At 38.7% G+C, this 18,166-nt stretch overlaps 2 protein-coding genes across 3 annotated transcripts in view; one reads left to right on the top strand and one right to left on the bottom strand.

Annotated features, from left to right (window-relative positions):
• Nucleotides 1-5,702: 5,702 nt before the first annotated feature.
• Nucleotides 5,703-13,258, top strand: LOC113162607 (centriolar coiled-coil protein of 110 kDa). Its single transcript, XM_026360880.1, has 14 exons — nt 5,703-5,837; nt 6,579-6,777; nt 7,545-7,673; nt 8,416-9,619; nt 9,857-9,960; nt 10,182-10,359; nt 11,007-11,116; nt 11,208-11,324; nt 11,493-11,594; nt 11,679-11,795; nt 11,984-12,057; nt 12,173-12,238; nt 12,338-12,397; nt 12,688-13,258. Exons 2-14 carry the CDS (start codon nt 6,613-6,615, stop codon nt 12,761-12,763), a joined length of 2,502 nt encoding a protein of 833 aa, XP_026216665.1. The 5' UTR covers nt 5,703-5,837; nt 6,579-6,612; the 3' UTR covers nt 12,764-13,258.
• Nucleotides 13,259-16,283: 3,025 nt separating this feature from the next.
• The window catches only part of LOC113159545 (nuclear GTPase SLIP-GC-like), a 61,380-nt gene continuing 59,497 nt past the window's right edge, over nt 16,284-18,166 (bottom strand). For both annotated transcript variants that reach the window (XM_026356299.1, XM_026356308.1), the window contains exons 22-26: nt 18,049-18,157; nt 17,281-17,414; nt 17,010-17,091; nt 16,661-16,739; nt 16,284-16,409 (exon numbers count right to left, since the gene is read on the bottom strand). In XM_026356299.1, the coding sequence (XP_026212084.1) occupies nt 16,666-16,739; nt 17,010-17,091; nt 17,281-17,414; nt 18,049-18,157 (399 nt within the window). In that variant the 3' untranslated portion in view covers nt 16,284-16,409; nt 16,661-16,665. The remainder of the gene's footprint in view (nt 16,410-16,660; nt 16,740-17,009; nt 17,092-17,280; nt 17,415-18,048; nt 18,158-18,166) is intronic.

The raw sequence follows: 18,166 nt of genomic DNA, 5'->3' as shown, positions 1-18,166 counted from the left end.
CAACTTGTGTTCTGCAGCTTTGTATCTTAACAGGCCATGAATGAGCTCATGAATTAAGAGACAGGTTGAACAACAGACCAGAGGAGAACCCCACACACACAGACACACACACACAAACACACCCCTACAGTGTAAACATGCAACACACTGACACCTTTGCTACAGTCCTGTCTTTGCCGGCTCCTTTACCTAAACCACCTGCGACAGACGGCTGCTGGCGCCGAGTGCAGCCACTGTTACAGACTTGTATCTGTGATAAACAGAGGATTTTCAGTTTAGTAATAACTGCGCATGATGTCCAGCCAAATGACATATAAGCCGTTTCATTCTGACCAGGTCTAAATTTAGACACCATGTATTTAGACGACGCCTTCACTTGTGCAACGACGCACTATTTCCATTTGTAATCTCGTCGGTGAATTTTATATTTCCAAGTTAATGAACAAACTGTTAACCATGTACAACACATTACATGTCCAGTAATGTCGCATATCTGTGAGAGTAAGGCCTTACGTTGGTGTCAAAACAGTTGTGCGTAAAGGAGCTCAGCAAGTACAAAATAAATCCAAATAAAAGGAGATTACACATTCACAAGAGGAAAATGCAGCCACAGTACGGTGTTATTTATAGTAGCATGTCAACTTGCCCGCGTGGTTAGTGTCCATGTATGTTGTTACTCTTTAAGAGCGAAATCCAAAGGAACAAGATCCACACATTTCGGACATGGAAGATGCGCAAACTTCAGCGAGAATCCCGCTGCGCGAAAACACAAAGGGCGTTTATTACTGCGCAACCACAGACTCCAAATCCTTATTATTCCTTGTAGAAAAATAACTCAAGTTTGCAAGTGGCCAAGTGAGTGTTATGCTAGTGCACAACAAGCCGATTTCCAAAATGGCTTCCGACTGTAACAAAGCCAGAAGGATCGCTGTGGAGCCGATCCTCCCACTCCCGGACCCTCTATTGTCGGTCAGGGCGCACACTTTAAATCCATTGGAGGAGAACAGCAGTGCTGCAGAGGCATGCACTGGAGCCTCACTGTTGTTGAAAGTGACACTGAACTCTGGGAGGGAATCTCAGCTCATAGTAGTAAGTGTAACTAATTAGTGTGCACACCGTGCACCCAAAGTATTTAATGTACCAGTGAAAACAACGGTTTAATCAATTATGCTAATGTGAGCATGGGCTCTGGAGTAGTTAAGAGTTACCAAGAATGAAGAAAGTGTAGGAGAATTAAAGACGATGCAGACAAAGCACAGCTTATATACCAACTAATGAACAACATGATATGTTGATCAGTGCTTCATGTAATGGAAACACAAGATGTATGCACAATGTGAATACAAGAACTGCATAACACAATAACAAGAGTATTCAGACTCAAGCAGTACTGCAGTACAATCAATTTCAAACAGAAATATGTAAAAAAAATGTACTTCACATTATTTAACTGCTATGTAATAGTTACTTTGAATTTATATGCAAACATAAAATCTTCTTACAAAATAAAATGCAATACGTTTTTTCTGATTGTGTAATGACATGCTGGGAATAATGCATGAAGCCACAGTGTACAAATAAGAATAATAAAGTTGCAAGGTGTTCTTCATCAAACAGGAGTTATACTTTTAAAATTATATTTTTAAACTCTTATTGCTATTTCTTGTCATACTAAAAAAGTATATAATATTATATCATTAAATTGTGTACAGATTGTCACCCGGATGTTTTGGATTCAAAGTCCAACAACAAGCTGGACACCAACTCTAACCAATGTAAGATATTGGTGGAGGCGCCACCTGCTGGACAACAGCCTGCATACTTCATTTGACTTGTGATCCAGTCTCAGTGCGACCTTTGGACGGTAACTGTCTCTCTGGCAAAGACTAATCTGGGTTGTTCACACCCTGTTTCAGCCGGAACAAGCCATCATCTTTCCTCATTTACTTGTTTCGTTGCTGCGTTGTAACTGAGAGAAAAACTATTTATGGGGTAGTAGTAGTAGTAGTGTGTCAAACACTACAAATCTACAAACATAAAACAAATTTACGCAAAAGCAGAAAATGTGCTCCAGCCACTTGGGATCTCACCTGATTTTTAATTAATCTGTTAATAATTATTAATCCCATTTCTGTTGCCATATCATCATTTACTTCATCCTGTTGTTTCTGTGTACAGGCTAGACAGCAGTACTGTAAATGTATGCAACCAAGTTCTGATCACTGTTCATGGACACACCTGATTAATCATATAAAGAATAAAACAAGTGAAATTCTCAGGGGTTTCTACCAAAACGGAAGTGCACATGGACGAGTTCCCTTTATTTTTATGTTCAAGGAAATAAGCACAGCAGCCAGGTGGAGTTCAAATGTGGCTGCTTGCAAGACAATTTAATAATATTGTCCATTTCTGCAGTTAACGAGGGTATGTTCAGTTAATCAATAGACAAACTCTCCAAAGTGACCAAAATAAACACAGAACCCAGTCAGCTGCTTATTAACAAAAGTTTAGCTCAGCTCCAGGTTCCCAGGCTTCTTATCTTTCGCAGCAGATAAGACCGGGTCCAGGAAGACAGAACATGTGCTTACAAAACCTGAGCTAAATCCATATCTTAACACAAACGAACCTGCAATTTGGGGAAGTTGCGAGTCACAGCAGTTCACAAAAAAGCACATGTGAAATTAACTGAACCAAGCGATTACTCACATGTTGGATCTGCCTGCGGGTTGTCGAGGACAAACGCTGCTGACTTTCAGTTTGGTTTTATGTTGTAGATAGTTACATCCAGTGTGTTCAGGCTTCACAGTGAGCTGCACACCTCCTCTCCTGGAAAGAAGACCTTGGTCCAACGTTCGCCTTTCCCGGTCATTCGGTCATATTTTCCGTTTCACCGCCGGAGTCACATGCGTCCGCCCGAATATGGTAAAAGCGACCTCTTAAGGGATCTGTCAGCTGCCATAAAACTCCATGAAACCGGTCTTCCACATAAAACAGCACCTCCCAGTGGCCCCTGACAAAAACAGCCCTCCTTCCAGTGTTTGAACTGTGGTTATTATGGGATTGTTCATAAAAGCTGCTGTTGGGCACATTTACGCACAACAAAATGAAACACAATCCCTACTGTTACACGTCTGCTACACTTAGACTCATGCATGATATATGTTTTTCTTCATTCAATCTTGTTTGTTTCTCCATTTGAAAGAAAGAAGTCAAATATTTGGCAGAAGAGTTGCATAAACCACTGACAGCAGGTGTGCTGTATATCCAAACAAAAATGTGGACTTGCATTGGTGGTGGGCTTTGCTGGTGCTTCAGGGATTGACTTGGCTTCAGAAAAAGCCTACTTTGTAGTGATAAAAATTAATTGTGGGTGTTTTTTTAAACATTTATTCACAAGGACTAACAATTGCCTAAGAAACATGGTGGTCTTGTTTTTCTTCTGTTGTGTTTCTAAAACAGAAGAAAAACACTTTTACTCCTTTTAGAATAGAAAAGTACTGTGGTGTTGTAAGCTCCTGTAGCTCCTGTGGGCGCCACAGATTTTGTTGTTCTGTTTACTTGTTTGCTTGTTGAATAAATAATTTAAGAGTGACTAAGTTGGTAGACTGATCCATGGTGGATCTCTGACTCCTCCTGACCTCAATAGCAGCTATGCTCAGCTACAATTTCTCTATGAGATCACAAAAGTATTTGAAAATAATAATAAAAATTATAGTGCGTTGCGACTGTGCTGAAAGTGCAGAAGCAAATTGTGTGCTTGGATTTCACAGTGCTTTAAGACCCAACAACCGACAACAAAACCTGAAAAACTGGATGCCTACCATTTGTGGAATGATGGTGACTGTCTCTGAGGTCACATGACTGCATTGTGTAAAAGGAAAGATGAGACTGTTCATTGCTTTGACTACCTGTCTCTAAGAGAGCTATTAGTCCACGGTGTGCATGTTTGGTCTCTTGTCACTGACAATGAAATTCTTAATATTTGTAATGTGTGTATGTTACTTTTTTTCTGTCTGGGCTGAACACATGGATCGCTGTGAGTAAATCAGTCCTGATACCTTTTTCTAATCAGTCATGTTAATGTTTGTTAGTTTGATGGTGGCTCTAGTGGGTTCATTGTTTTGTTTTTTTCTTTTTAACAGACACCTATTGTGAGAGTTGTCTAACAGCAGCAAAAGGTACGGTGGATAACTAATCCATTTACCTAATGTAGTGTGAAATTACATTAACTGAATTACCATATAAGTTCCTTTGAATTGTTACTTAATGTATAGATTTTTTTATAATGAAGTAGCATGTATTCTTCATTTGACTTGTATTTTCTATAGAAGATTGAAAGTAAATAAAAGTACATGCATACGTCCTTACAGAGATCGAGAAAGCCATGAAAAATGTCCCAACTGAGAGCAGACAGACGGTGGTTGAGCACCTCATTAGTGGAGGAGTGTGTAAGAAACTTCTGGCCTCCAAACACGACCATGTCTCTAAGGACAAAATGATTTCTTCCTGCACTCACTTGCTTGGTAAGCTCAAAATTAACTAATAATAATGTAGCATGGCAATTTAATATTTACATTTTAATTTATTGCTGAATCCCCTTTCAGATTCCCACCACAAGAAGTTCCGCGCAGCTTTAGCGAATAAAGAACCGAAGCATTTGGAGATAGTCCTGTGTTATGAACAGTCTGCAGCATGTGTGGGGGTGAAACGCCAGTCTTTTAAGGTAGGCTGTATACTCACAAGTATGAAAGTATAATCATTACTATCTACTGTATCTAATGATGTGCCTTCTGTGACAGGATTCCAAAACCAGCTTTACAGAAAGGGACATTGATGCTCTGCTTCGGGACAACAAGGAAAATGTTCGTGTTGCTCAGCCAATACATTCAGGTTCACCTGTGCACTCAAGAGATGAGTTGTAAAAACTGAAACTTCAATTTGCTAGTGAATGTGTACATTTAAAACAATACATTGTCATGATAATAAACATATAAAAAAACTGTTTTAATTTTTTATTGAAGCATTCTCATATTTCTTGGCTGCACATGTAATATGACACAACTGACTTCAGACTCCCTGCAGATTATTTCTGAATTACACAAAGATACTGACACTTATACTGTATATACAAGGACCCTTTCCATAAATGTTCAGATTGGCAATTATATTGAGTATTCCAGACAGGTTCATCATCCATCCCATCCCAGGTTTATCATTGTGGGCAGCACATGACCCAAATGAGTTTAACCCTATTATAAGCCATGAGGGAACTTTCTTGTTGATTTTTATTTATAAGCTTTCTGAAAACATGCTGCGTTGTAACTTGGAGAAAACCTGTTTGTAGGGTAGTAGTAGTAGTTTATCCAATGTAATACAAACGTAAAACAAATCTAGACAAAAACAGAAATGTGCTCCATCGACTGGGGATCTCACCAGATGTAATTGTTCGTCCCATTTCGCTTGTCGTATCATCATTTGCTTTATCCTGGCGTCTCTGTAGCACACATTTCCCGCTATACGTCGTCAGACCAGTCAGGTCTTACAATTTGAAGACAACACTCAAATCTTTCATTTTATAGGCGTGTGAATGAAAACGTTAATTATCAAAAACTCCGAGAAGGAAACGCGAACAGGTCTCGATGAACTATGTTGGAACGCGGCCTGCGTGCTGTTGCTAGGAGGCGCTGTTGGAGCCCGGAAGAGTTTTAGTTGATGATGGTAGGGAGCAAATCCATCCATGTGGGCACCCGGGGTTAAAATAAGCACAACGATCATGTTGTAGCTCCCACTTTGTTATTTCTCTGCGACATTTGTTGGTCTGTGTCTTCAGTCTTAAGGTAAGAAAATTATAACGAGTTTAAAAGCGCTAGTTTATCATTTGTCATTCTGCTGCCGGGGCACATCTGCACTAAATCGTCTCTCTGGGTTCATACGAGGCTGTCACATCGAGGATTTCTTAGATTATACCTTAAAACGACCACTTTCGGGCTTGTGCAATGGCTAAATACATAAAGAAAACACACCCTACGTTATCTCTGCTGTGCTGAAGGCTGTCATTTATCAGTTGCGAGCAACTGTTGTAATTGTGGGCAGACGAGTGAAGCCCACTGGGTTTTACTGGCAAGGACGCCAGGTTATATTGGTCAAACCTGACCGAGGCATGGTCATTTTATTGGAGAAGCTACCTATCATAAAGCAGCTTCAATTGATCATGTTTGAATGTAATCTTAGGCTAACGCCCTGTGCTTCATTACCTGTCTGTGAAGGGGCTGTTCGGTCCATTTGCTGACAGACATTTCAGAAATAGGAACTGTATTCATTCAACACACGAGTCCATCCATTTCCAAGAGACGCGGAAATGGATCAGTCACCATCGAGGTCTGACAAAGGGAATGGCTGGAATGTGATGAGTGTGATAAGAGCAGACAGATCCTCTTTTGTTGAAGGCGATTTGTCCTGCTCTTCCACTTATGATTACAGATTTCCTGTGTTGATCCACACCCACTGCAGTTTAAGCCCCCGCGTCCTCTGATTTGTGGACTTCCATCTAATTCCCCACTCTCCATTTAATTTAACAGGCTGCATGGTGTGTGTTTCCTCTTCACCTTGTGGATGTGTGGGTGTCCAGAGATGGAGAGCTACGAGGAGTTCTGCCTGCGGAGTTTGGCCATACTGCAGAAGGAGGGGAAATTCAAGGAGAGGACATGCGAGCCATTGTGTTCCTTAAAGGCTTGCTCTGTCATCCGCTTCCATGGACGAGCTGTGCTTTCCCCACTGGTAAGGAGGAAACAAACAACCATCAGAGCTTATTCCAAAGGGACAACACAAAGTGAAGCTAAACCAACAAAAGTTTTGTTATAAAGGGTACACAGAAGTTATGAATGTTTGCAGGCTTGCAGGTGCTGTGATATCCACATTAAGTAATATGTTATATATGATTCTGCTTTTTATAACAGAGTGTTGAGTTGTTTACCTTAGAGAATCGGTTTATCTGTCTCCTGGCATGGCTGTGCTTTTGTATTTCTACTACGTAATAATGGTGCTTATACTTTTTAGTTTCAGTAACAACGTAACAAGGACGTTATCACATGCATTAACAACACATATATGCACAGAGAACAGCTTTAATGAAATTACATTGAAGGTAACATTTATTAACAGTTATAAATATACCAGTTATAAATATCTTATATCTGAACACATGGGTTGACTAATCCTGAAAAGATCAGCAGTTGGCAGAAGGAAGGAAGAGGAGATAATTGATGTTGAGAAACAACAAGACTGTTTGATGTTAGTCAGGAGAATCCATCTGCTGCTCACTGCTGATGACATTAGTTTTCAGAAATAGCCAGCTGGTGGAGAGGCCAGCAGGAGGCTGAGGGTTGCTGATTTATTTCTCTTCTTCTTCTTAAATAAAGGAAATAATTTAATATCAAAAATGTTCTTGACAAATCTTTTCTTATGTGTTGCATGAGTCTGCGAAATGGGCAGTTGTGTCTGTTGTAGCTTGCTAGATCTTTTAATTTGAAATTGTTGTTTTCCAGTTGAGCTCAGAGCAGCGCAGTGAGATGTGTGACCACAGACAGAGGGCAGTCCAGCTGGAGTTGGAAAGGCAGAAGCGGCAGAGAAACAAGCTTTTGGCCCAAGTTCAGGACATACTGGATCAAGCTCAGGTCAGTGTGTGGACTGTTTGGATAAAGCAGTATTAGATGTTTTTTGAATATTTTATTATGGAATAAGTAGTATTAGTAAATAATGTGCCAAATCCAAATGTTTTGCAAAGTTATACAACATATATTTTACTAGTGTTCCATCAGAAAAGACAACATGATGCTTCTTTCATCTGTATCTCTTCATAAATGTGTGTAAAATATTCAGATATGAAATAGGTCTGTGTGTCAGTCCCACGATGTAGCACAATAACTCAATTACAGTCTGTACAAGAATCTCTAGTGACATTTGCAGACTTGAATACAAGTTGCCTGACTCAACAGTTTTTCCAGCAGACTGTGCTATTTTTACCTGATGGCCCTGTTTTTGACAACACAGCATCCAAAGGCAACTTGCCCTCTCACAGTCTTGCTCTACTTATGAGTTTTCTGGTGAATAAATGTAATTGGTCAGTTAATGGCTGCGTGTTTGAACAAAAACTTGTAGCAATTCAGGCTGATCCTTTTATTAACATATTTAAAAAATATCAAGTATGTCACTAAAGGATGCTCAGGTGATTGAAATTGTGGAAATGTCATGCAAACTGTGTTGCTTGTTATTTTTAGTTATGAATGAACTGCTTTAAACCTATGTGATGTGAAACATGTTTAGTTACATTAAAGAAATACATTTTAATTTTAATATTGATTTTAATTTTAGCAAATATATGATCGTTCATCATCATTAACTAGTGTTTCTGCACAGGTACATACAGTACCAAGTGAAGAGGTAAACAGGCTGCCAGTTTCTAAACCTGCAACCATCACTGGCTACACCCTGGTCACTGACTCAGCTGGATTTGAGCTTCAGTCAAATGTCCGGCCCTCCACTCCATGCTCTGAGACACCTACCCTCAATGGCTACAAGGTAGTGAAGATGGAGAGGGAGGAAAAGAGTGAAGAAGAAGAAGAAGAAGAAGAAGAAGAGGATGAGGAGGAAGAAGACATTAGTCTGGACAGCCTTCTTAAGAGATCAAGAGAGTATGTGAAGAGAGAGCAGAGTCAGCAGGGGTCAAAGGTTATCCACACAGTCACTCGGACACCCCTGTCTGAGACTGTCTCTGACAAGGAAAATAGTCCCACAGGCGACACTGGGGTTGAGTTTGGATTTAGCCTGCATCATAGCCCCGTTAGCACACCTCATTCCCAAATCCAGCATCAGACTCTGTACGACCCCATTCCCCAACAGCCTGGATGCCTCTCACCTAGTCTACCTGATCGTTATGCTCGACTCTCCAGTCCACATTCCAGCATTAGTCCCCGTGCACAGAAACGCAGACCACGCCCAGTTTCTACAGGCAACATCCATATTTCATTTCCCATTGGCCCAGCAGACCTTATCCCTAGAAGCCCAGGTAGGTCAGGGGAAGTCTCTGGTGTGTCAGACTGGGGAGAAGCTTTTGCAGGGGCCTCAAAGTCCTCCAGTCACTGGGGCTCATTTGGAAGTGACGGTGGGGACGGTGTTAGCAGGAGTGGAAACCGTCGATCCAGTCACTGTGGTACCGCTCCACTTCAGGAGGCCTATAGCCCTGTCAGTGCCTCAGTGCCCAGCCCATTGGGACAGCATAACCATCTGGCTGCAGGATTTCGCCGGCGCTGCCACACCCTGGACAGCCAGCTGCATACCTACAGCCCTGGAGCTGAGCACATAGACCGCAGCCAGGAAAGGATCCCTCGTTTCATTGCAGGAGTTACTTGGTCAGCTCCTAGTCGACGTACTCCAGCCACTCCCTTACACCAGTCGTCTGAGGCAGAGAATCCCTCGCCCTCTCTGCTGAGGCCCTGTGGGACTCCTGACTTGCCTCAGGTCACAGTCATCATGGGACCTGATGATCCTCAAGGGTCAAAGAATGGAAGAGTAAAACCAGCTCTCCTCAGAAATGCAGCTGATGCACAGACGAGCAAGACAGGTGAGTCCCTCTTATTTACATTTATCATAGTCATTTGTGATTTAAAATGATTGTATAAACTATCGCAATGCTTTTATTTGAACTGTTTATTGTAGTGTTGTAAGTAAGTTCCATCATTTCTCCCTCTGCAGTTTTTAGATTGTGATAAAGAGTAAAGAGGCAGTGAGATAGAAGGAAGGGGGTAAAATTATTTACAGATAGCAGATAAATTATTTTGCGTGTGTTTGTCCTCCACAGCACAGGCTCTGGAGGACATGCAGAGACGTCTGGAGGAGGAGCATGCTTTGCAGATGTCGCTGCTTCTGGCTGAGCAGGAGAAAGAGCAACAGCGCCTCCGCCTGGTCAGCACATGGAATCACACTTATTTGAATCTTTTATCATTTACTTGCAGTACGAATAAATAAGTAGATTTGTTTGTTTTGTTGTGAAGTTATAACTTTAGGTGTGAAAGAGATCAGGTACTTTGTTGATGTGTATGTGTTTGTGTGTGTGTTGATGGTCGGGTCGTGGGCATGAATACAATAAAACTGACGTGCATCTGCATGTACGTATATGTGTTTAGGAGCTTGAGGGGACAGAGAGAAGACTGAAAGAGCACGGGAGTGTGCGGCCTCTGAGTGGGGATAGATGTGACGGGAATCGTAGGTGTGTGACTGAGAGCTGTCCACTTGTGAGCCCCTCCTGCCCGCGGTTGAGCCCTGCCCACACACCATCTGAGCGATCATCTGGACACAGTACAGGTATCACCTCACTGTGCCCACTTATTACACTGCGATGAGCGAAGACTGCATGATCCAAGATAGATTAATGAGAGAACTTATCTCTTTGAAAAATCTTTCCACTTTTTGTTCCCTTTAAACTTTTATTTCCCTTGTTGAAAACCCAAAATGTGTTGCTGGGCATTTTCATTCATATACTAAGATACATTTAGCACAGTAATATTTGAATAAGTCTTATACCTATCAAATATGATTTTATAGCCATTTAAGAATCACAGTTACCGTGAAACTAGAGCAGGGTTTGTTTTGTATTTCACCTAAATACTAACGAAATAATCAAACTGAGCAAAGTTGGAAAGTGCAGCAGGAAATTGGCTGCCAACTCTTTATCACTGTAGACACAAGTCGTGTCAAATAGCTGAGTGAAATTTACTGCAGTTACACAGTTATGAATACAGGGTGGTAAAGTATTTCTGGCAGTAAATGACTTCTTTACAATTATAGAGATAATGCTTTATACTGAGATGTCCTTTAAGATTCTCAGTGATCATAATTGTCGTCATAAATATAAACAAATCCTAACTGGATTTGCTGTACATAATTTAGTTTGTAGTACTGTCCCTCCTCGCCCTCTGTCCACTGAAAGCGTTTGTTATATGTTCCTCCAGGGTTTCCTAGTCCTGTAAGTTCCAGTATGTCCTCGCCCTCTGTCCAGCCTCCCATCTATCTGTGGGGTCCCACTTGGGCAGCTAGCAAACCTCGAGGAAGGCTAAGTCTGGTAGGTGTGACAAAGAAGAGAGGGTGTGCGGGTTTATTACAGTAGATTGATCTTTATTTCTAAAATGCTTGTTCCTTGCTGTGATTTCCAGGTTGTAACAGCAGAGCAGCAGAAGGCGTTCTGTCGAATTGGAGCCCTCATTCGCGGCTTCCTCACACGCAGACTTCTCAAAACAGAGAAAATCAAACACCTGCGCCAGACCGTAATGGTGAGATCTCACACATACAGAAAGAACACACAAAAATATGCATAAACAGTTAAAAACACAAGTGTGAGTGCACACAGAGTTAATAGAGTAAAGTAAAGTTAGTTAGAATAAAGTAATCATTATATTATTGACTAGGAAATAACTTTACAATTACATATGTGTTTGTAGGATACACAGGAATTCATCCGTTCATTCCAGATTGAAGCTTCTCAAAAGAAATGCAACTATTCAGCACAAGATCTCTCATTGCAGGAGAGAGTCAGAGCTCAGGTATAAATGAATACAGTTATTATCTATAGACAACAGAAGTCCATCTTTCTTTGTGTTCATGTGTGTATATCTTTTGTCCCTCAGTTACGTGCAGCCCTTTATGACATCTACGACATCTTCTTTGAAATGCCTCTGGGAGATCGATTAGCTTTACTGCAGCAGGACAGGGAGCTCCGTGCAGAAAGGAAATTACGAGACATGGTAACCTTAAAATATATTGCAGTAATGTATGTGTGCACATCCCTGGTAATTACAAGTCCTGTTCATTTTATACAGTGTTATTTGTTTTTAGCCAAGGTGATGGAAGAATGATACCAAATGATTTGAAAACTGAATTGCCAACATGCTATGTCTACTGTCATAAACTCCTGATTTGGTCAAATCTGCAGGAGAAAACCAAGTGCCCCAAGGAGAAAGTCCTTCTATCTGCTGCTACACAGAGGTCTCTGGACAGGAAAAAGAGGTAAGATGAGAAAGAAGAACACTGGTTTACATAGCATGAGCTCTAGTTTAGATGTGATTTTTTTTTGAGGAGTGAGTAGTGAGTTTTGAGTTTTTAATGTATGTTTTTCCTTCAGAGTTGGTGAATCTCCAGCACAGGCTCGGAAGATGCAGCAGAAGCCCAAGAGCCCTACTACCAACAGGTGCCAAACTCAGCTGAGGGATTTAGTTTAACATTTTTTAAATGTTGTGGTTTTATACTGTATATTTGCTTGTGTTAATGCTATTTTTTTCTTTTCCAGAGTCCTGAAGCCAAGTCAAGGGCAAAACTCTCCAGTTGTAGGCCAGCTGAACCGGCAGGGGTGAGTTCATACTTCACCAAGTTGTTTCACAAAGCTTTTGTCAGATAGATATTTCTTACTCCCTTATTGAGAAATATATTTGTTGCTCCTGATTAGCAGTGCCAATAAATCTATTGTTTATATTTCAAGGATCATAATTTCATAATTTGTTAAACTGCAGAATAATCAGGTTTTGTCATATTTGTGTGTGTGATTCCAAACATTTAATCACCCCTTGCTAAAGAGTACATAAGTATAATAGATTTGTTTTTTAATTAATATTATCACCATTTCACACTAACTGTTTTTAGGAGCTGGTGCAGAAAGACCCCAGAGGAGAGAGTGAGGCGCTCTGACAGTCTGAAGAAGCAGCACTCTCTCGGTTAATGTGTGTCTCAACATCACATGATCTGCAAACTTGAAATTTTAGTCTTTTAATACAAACCATACACCACTGCAACTCCACTAAGCGCTGCTAATAGTATGATTGTCTTTTATCTACCTTAGGAAATTTAAATGATTGTATAAACTATCACAATGCTATTATTTTAACTGTTTGTTGTAGTGTTATAGCTTTTAGTGTAAACAGCTCATTGTTACACATGTTATTGTATATATGTACAGATGGATCATTTAATGACTCGGCTTGTACATTTTTTTGAATGGAAAATGTAGCTGTCCCGCATTTAAATGTAAGCCTGAACAAGATCAGAGCTCAAGTTAGAACTATTTCTGTGCCTAAGAACGATGCCTCTGTAACAATTTAGCATGCACATATTGACCAGTTGTGTTCATGAACACTTCATGTTAATAGCTGTGAATATTCTTGCTGACAGTTATATAATGTTATTATGAGAATTCAGAATATTGCGAGCATATTTCATTTACTTATTTTAAGTGTTTTCCTTTTGTTTTTGTTTTTTTTTCCAAGGGCTTTGATAACTAATTGTTTTTTAATTATTTAATGGTGCTGAGTTCACAGTACTGTGAGACACCTTTTTCCAACAAACGTCTGTCACAGAAATAAATGCCTAATGAAAAGTATTTGTTTACACACTGGAACACTGTTATGTCAATGTAGCTTCACATAGTAGGAAATGCACACCAGACACTTGTGAACACTGCAGACCAAATACATTGCATGACAAATAAAAAAATCCCCCTGTTTACTTTTGTCCAAGAAACAATCTGATTTTTTTGTTGTTGTTTTTTGGGGGGTTTTTTATATTCCAAAAATGTTTTCTATGGCTACAATAAAATCTAAAATAACTTGAGTTTTCTGGACTGTGAACAACAAATACAATACAACAAGTGTACTGAAATCAACAGTGGAAATGTTTTTTTTTAAATAGCCTTAGAAAATTTACAAACAAATGTTCCCAGTAGTGTTAATGCAAAAATAGTATTATCCGTTGTATATCATAGACCAGAAATCCCTTTGCATTAACAAATGTAACATTCTGTTTGACCAAAATGACTATATATCATCCACAGCAACATATGCAATGAGCATATATTTGTGTTTTTTACAGTAGACTCTAAATAAACATGCATTGGGTTATTTAGAAACGTCTACTCACTAAGAGGACATACACGTTTAAATGCTTAAGATTACATGACAAAAATGCTTCTAGTAAATTTGTTGTTCTGAAATCTGTTCTTCTACACTGTAAAATTTAACTCAAAGGACTGCCTTAAAATGTTATATCGAGTCAACAGATGCAACTACTTTGAAGTAGTAACTATTCAAGTATTGAAAAATACTTGTCATCTCCATACATACCAAGGTTTCTTACAATACAACCGCAGAGACACTTACGGTGTTTGGACACACCAAGTAGAACTGTGTGTGTGTGGTCAAATAAAAATCCAAAAACAATGTCAAACAAGGGAAGCATTAAAAGTAAAAACATTCCTTTTACATATCTGGGGGTGGAAGAGTTGTTGTTTGTTGTTGTTTGTTGTTCTTGTTTTTTGACTATAGTGCCAGGATGTAAACACCATTTGCGTATGGTGTATTCACCATTGAATTGTTTGCAGTTACGCTACAGACAGGTTGACTTTGGCTTGTAGTATCACAATTTCTGATTGAGGAAGAGGAAGGCAGACCCACTGTAAAACACAGATATACAGGCAGGTGCAGTTCAGATACAAGATGATAATAAAAGCTTACATGCTAAGTATGGTGAGTCCAGGCTCTAAGTAATAGGAATATGGCTAAGACTCATGGAAAGATCACTAGACAACTTTTCAGAAGAATAAAACTGGTGATATCGTTGAATAGAAAAACGTGCAGCAACATGTGAGCAGGTGTGTGTGGAAGTCAGGTAAAAGAGACTGTCACAGTTTATTATGGCATAGTTCGTAAAAACAGACTTATAACATTTCAGCAGGTAAACACATACTCTGTGACCTGTAAATGTCCTCAGTACACAGCAGTAAACATGTAACATCTTTAAGGTTTTGCCTTTAGGTAAATGTTAGTATTGTGATATGATGTATAAGATAAATCTCTTTGTAGGTTTAGCGCTCTCTCTCTCTCTCTCTATATATATATATATATATGTACTAATAAATAAAATATAACACAATACAAAAAAATTTAATATATGTACACAAAAATAACCACAAAGTGAATTTAGCATAACATGGGCACATTAGAAAACATGGATGAGCTGTGTAGTCCATTTATAAGTAAATAATCTACAATTTACAAACAATTAACAAACATGTTTTTCCTTTATTTTTTTGGATTGTTTTTGCTTTTTTCAAAAAACAACAAATTCCCAATCAGGAAGCTTTAGAGATTATTTGTTGTTTTACACTCCAAAGTCATTTAGGTATAAAAAAAAAAAGTCTATTGTGTGTTTAAACATCATTTACATCACATAGGTCTTGCTGAGTCAATTTCAATAATTTGTTAATCTAAACCAATAACTGTAAGCTGCTTAAAAATAAATTACCCAGGGATGACTTACATGAATTGACTTGTTCCACATGGCAGAGTTTTGACCAGAATAGGCAAGAAAGATATTTTTCTCCTATACTGAAAATCACAAATTCAGGCTATACTATATATATATGAATAGTATCACTAAAGTTCTGTTTGTAACAACCAGCACTAAACTCATAAAACTCAAGTTTCAAAATATATCAAAGAAGAAAAAAATGTTAAGGTAATAAAAAAAAACATTAATGTAATATTCAATTCAATAAATTATCAAGAGTCACAGAAATAGCCCTAATTGTTAAATCTAAAGCAATACTAAATTGTACTGTATTGTGCATTTTGGGGGTGATCTCATTCCGTCATTGACAACACGTGCGGCAGTCGATCCTCATTTGAGTAAGGATTTTGCTTGTTTTGTTTCACTGGTGTCTAAAATAAATAAAAAAATTGTGGGTGATCTGTTATGAATAATTCCTTTATTGACAACAGGTGCAAACAAGGTGGAGGCAGTCCATCCTCATTGTTTCACTGGTGTCTTCGAGAGATTCTATGATGCTATTTTGTAAATTAAAGCTGTTAGTGGATGAGTCATAATTCATGTATTACAGAAAAAAGAGGTATGAAGATCACGCTAAACTTTAACAGCAATACAAGCTTTAGTGAGGGAGCCTCCAGTGGGAGTCCAAATCAGCGTGACCACCAGTAGGGTCCTTAGCAGAGCTCTCACGTATCCGCACATGTACCTAAAGGTCGCTTTGATGAAAGCTTGCGTCTCCTTAAAAATGTAAAATGTAAACTACAAAATTTTATGTGTTGCCTCATTCAGTGCATCCTGGTTGTGCAGAAACCAGAGTAGTGGATCAACTTATGTTGTTTCTTTGTGCTTCAGGTTTGCATGTAATTTAGTACACACAAACCTTTAGTAAATCAGGGCCAAAGCACAGAGTAGGCTACAAGTACAGAACGAACACCGGTCAAAGAGAACTGAGGGATAATAAATTGACAAAAGTGGCTGAGACCAAATCCAGAGATCTCTGCCTGCAGGGACGTTCAGTGGGTAATCAGGCTTCTGCTGTTTCTCTCCTGAAATGTCCACAAGAGATAAATAGTGAATTTGTGATGCTGAGCAATGCAGGTAAAAGTCTATGACATCAAATATAACATTTGCCTGTGAAGGCAAAGCTAAATCATATTGTATATTTGAATTCCAGGATTGGATTATTAACAAATATATATCTGTGTTGTGAATTACCACTACTATCGTTAAAAGCACTTTCTCCTAATTAAGATTCTTAAAAACATTATTCAGATATTCCAACATATGTTTTACACACTTTCTTTACATTTCTTCATCTCGGCTGCCCTCCAGTTCTTCGTAATATTGCTTCACCAGCTCAAGCTCTGTTGAATAATCTAAAGAAAAAAAATAAATTAAAGTGTATTGTTTAAAATATGTGCAGTATTAATTATTGAAATTGTTCAGTGAATTATTTCAATTATATTTACAGAATTTCCAGTGATCTACATAAATACTTTTAGTTTGATATGTCGGTAAGGATTCTGAGTTGTCAGTTGTCAGTTCAATTCGTGGTCTCTAACCAACTATCTTTAGACTGAAGAAGCTACTTGGATGAGTAGCGAAACGTTTCAACTTTCCAATTTATTTTGATATGTTGTCTTTACCTGGGATAGAGTGATCATCGGTCTTGAGTGACAGTTCAATTGCTTCATTCAGGGTTTTCTCCAGTGTTTCCATTATTTCCTCCTATTTCAGCATTCAAATCAATCGTCATCATCAACATCATCACTCACACAAACAAATATCTCATTCAAGATTATTATACCTATTTCCCTCAAATATTCCAAACACACAATTTGTTATATAAATGATGTTCAGCATAACATGTTTTACTATATCATGACTGTAATATATATATTTTTAATTGTGACAAACCATTAACTTCTTCAGAAGATGCAACATGTCTTTTTTAGCATGTTTAAATATGATATTCTTTGAATCTTGCAGATGCTTCTCGATTGTTTCCCTCATGTTCTTCAGAGTGTCCCGTCCTGTGAATTCTGCTGCTTCTACAATAAAATAGAAAATAGTTTTAAAAAATACCTTTATCTTTCATTTATGTAATGTTCGATTTTATAGTGGCAGGTTACATACAGTACTGTGCAAAGGTCTTAGCCACCTTTTGCTTTGTTCTTTTATGAACGACGACCAGTATTTATTTCTCTCTCTCTCTTTTTTTTTTGGACATTAGAAACACAAAAAGTGGTTCCTTGGCTTTTGGCTTTCCACAAAGAACATTTCTTGTCAAGCTTCTTGGCATCCACATAAAGCTGCCAGATACTGAACCAGGTCCTTGCTGGACTTCTGATCTTTCAAAGAAGAAACTCTGGGAAACTTCTCATCAGATCTTCCACTTCTGTTTTTGTCCTTGACCTTTCCAGATTTGCTCTACAGAGGCTAAACTTATTATTTGTCACTTTAGCCAACATAATGTTAAAACAAACATGTTTATTCAGATATTTTTGTGTTTTTTATCACTGTGAACATATTTCCTATGTACACTAGCTGTATTCTAATCAAGTGACTACACTATAAATAGGTATATAGTTATAATAGCACTGCCAAACCAAAGAAAAATGATATGAAAAATGATGGTGCCTAAGACTTTCGCACAGTACTGTATGTCATTGTATTCTTTTTTACTTTCATAGCATTCTTGCATGTTTTGCTCAACTGTCCCAGTCAGACTGCAGTAGACTAATTTCTTGCCGTTGCGGATGATTTTGCTGAGTTTTTTCTTAATTTTTTCCTCCTTAAAGAG

Source organism: Anabas testudineus, chromosome 8 (genome assembly GCF_900324465.2).
Source record: "Anabas testudineus chromosome 8, fAnaTes1.2, whole genome shotgun sequence".
Classification (NCBI taxonomy): domain Eukaryota; kingdom Metazoa; phylum Chordata; class Actinopteri; order Anabantiformes; family Anabantidae; genus Anabas; species Anabas testudineus.
Note: the sequence above shows the minus strand (reverse complement) of the source record. Positions and strands in the feature narration are given on the sequence as shown.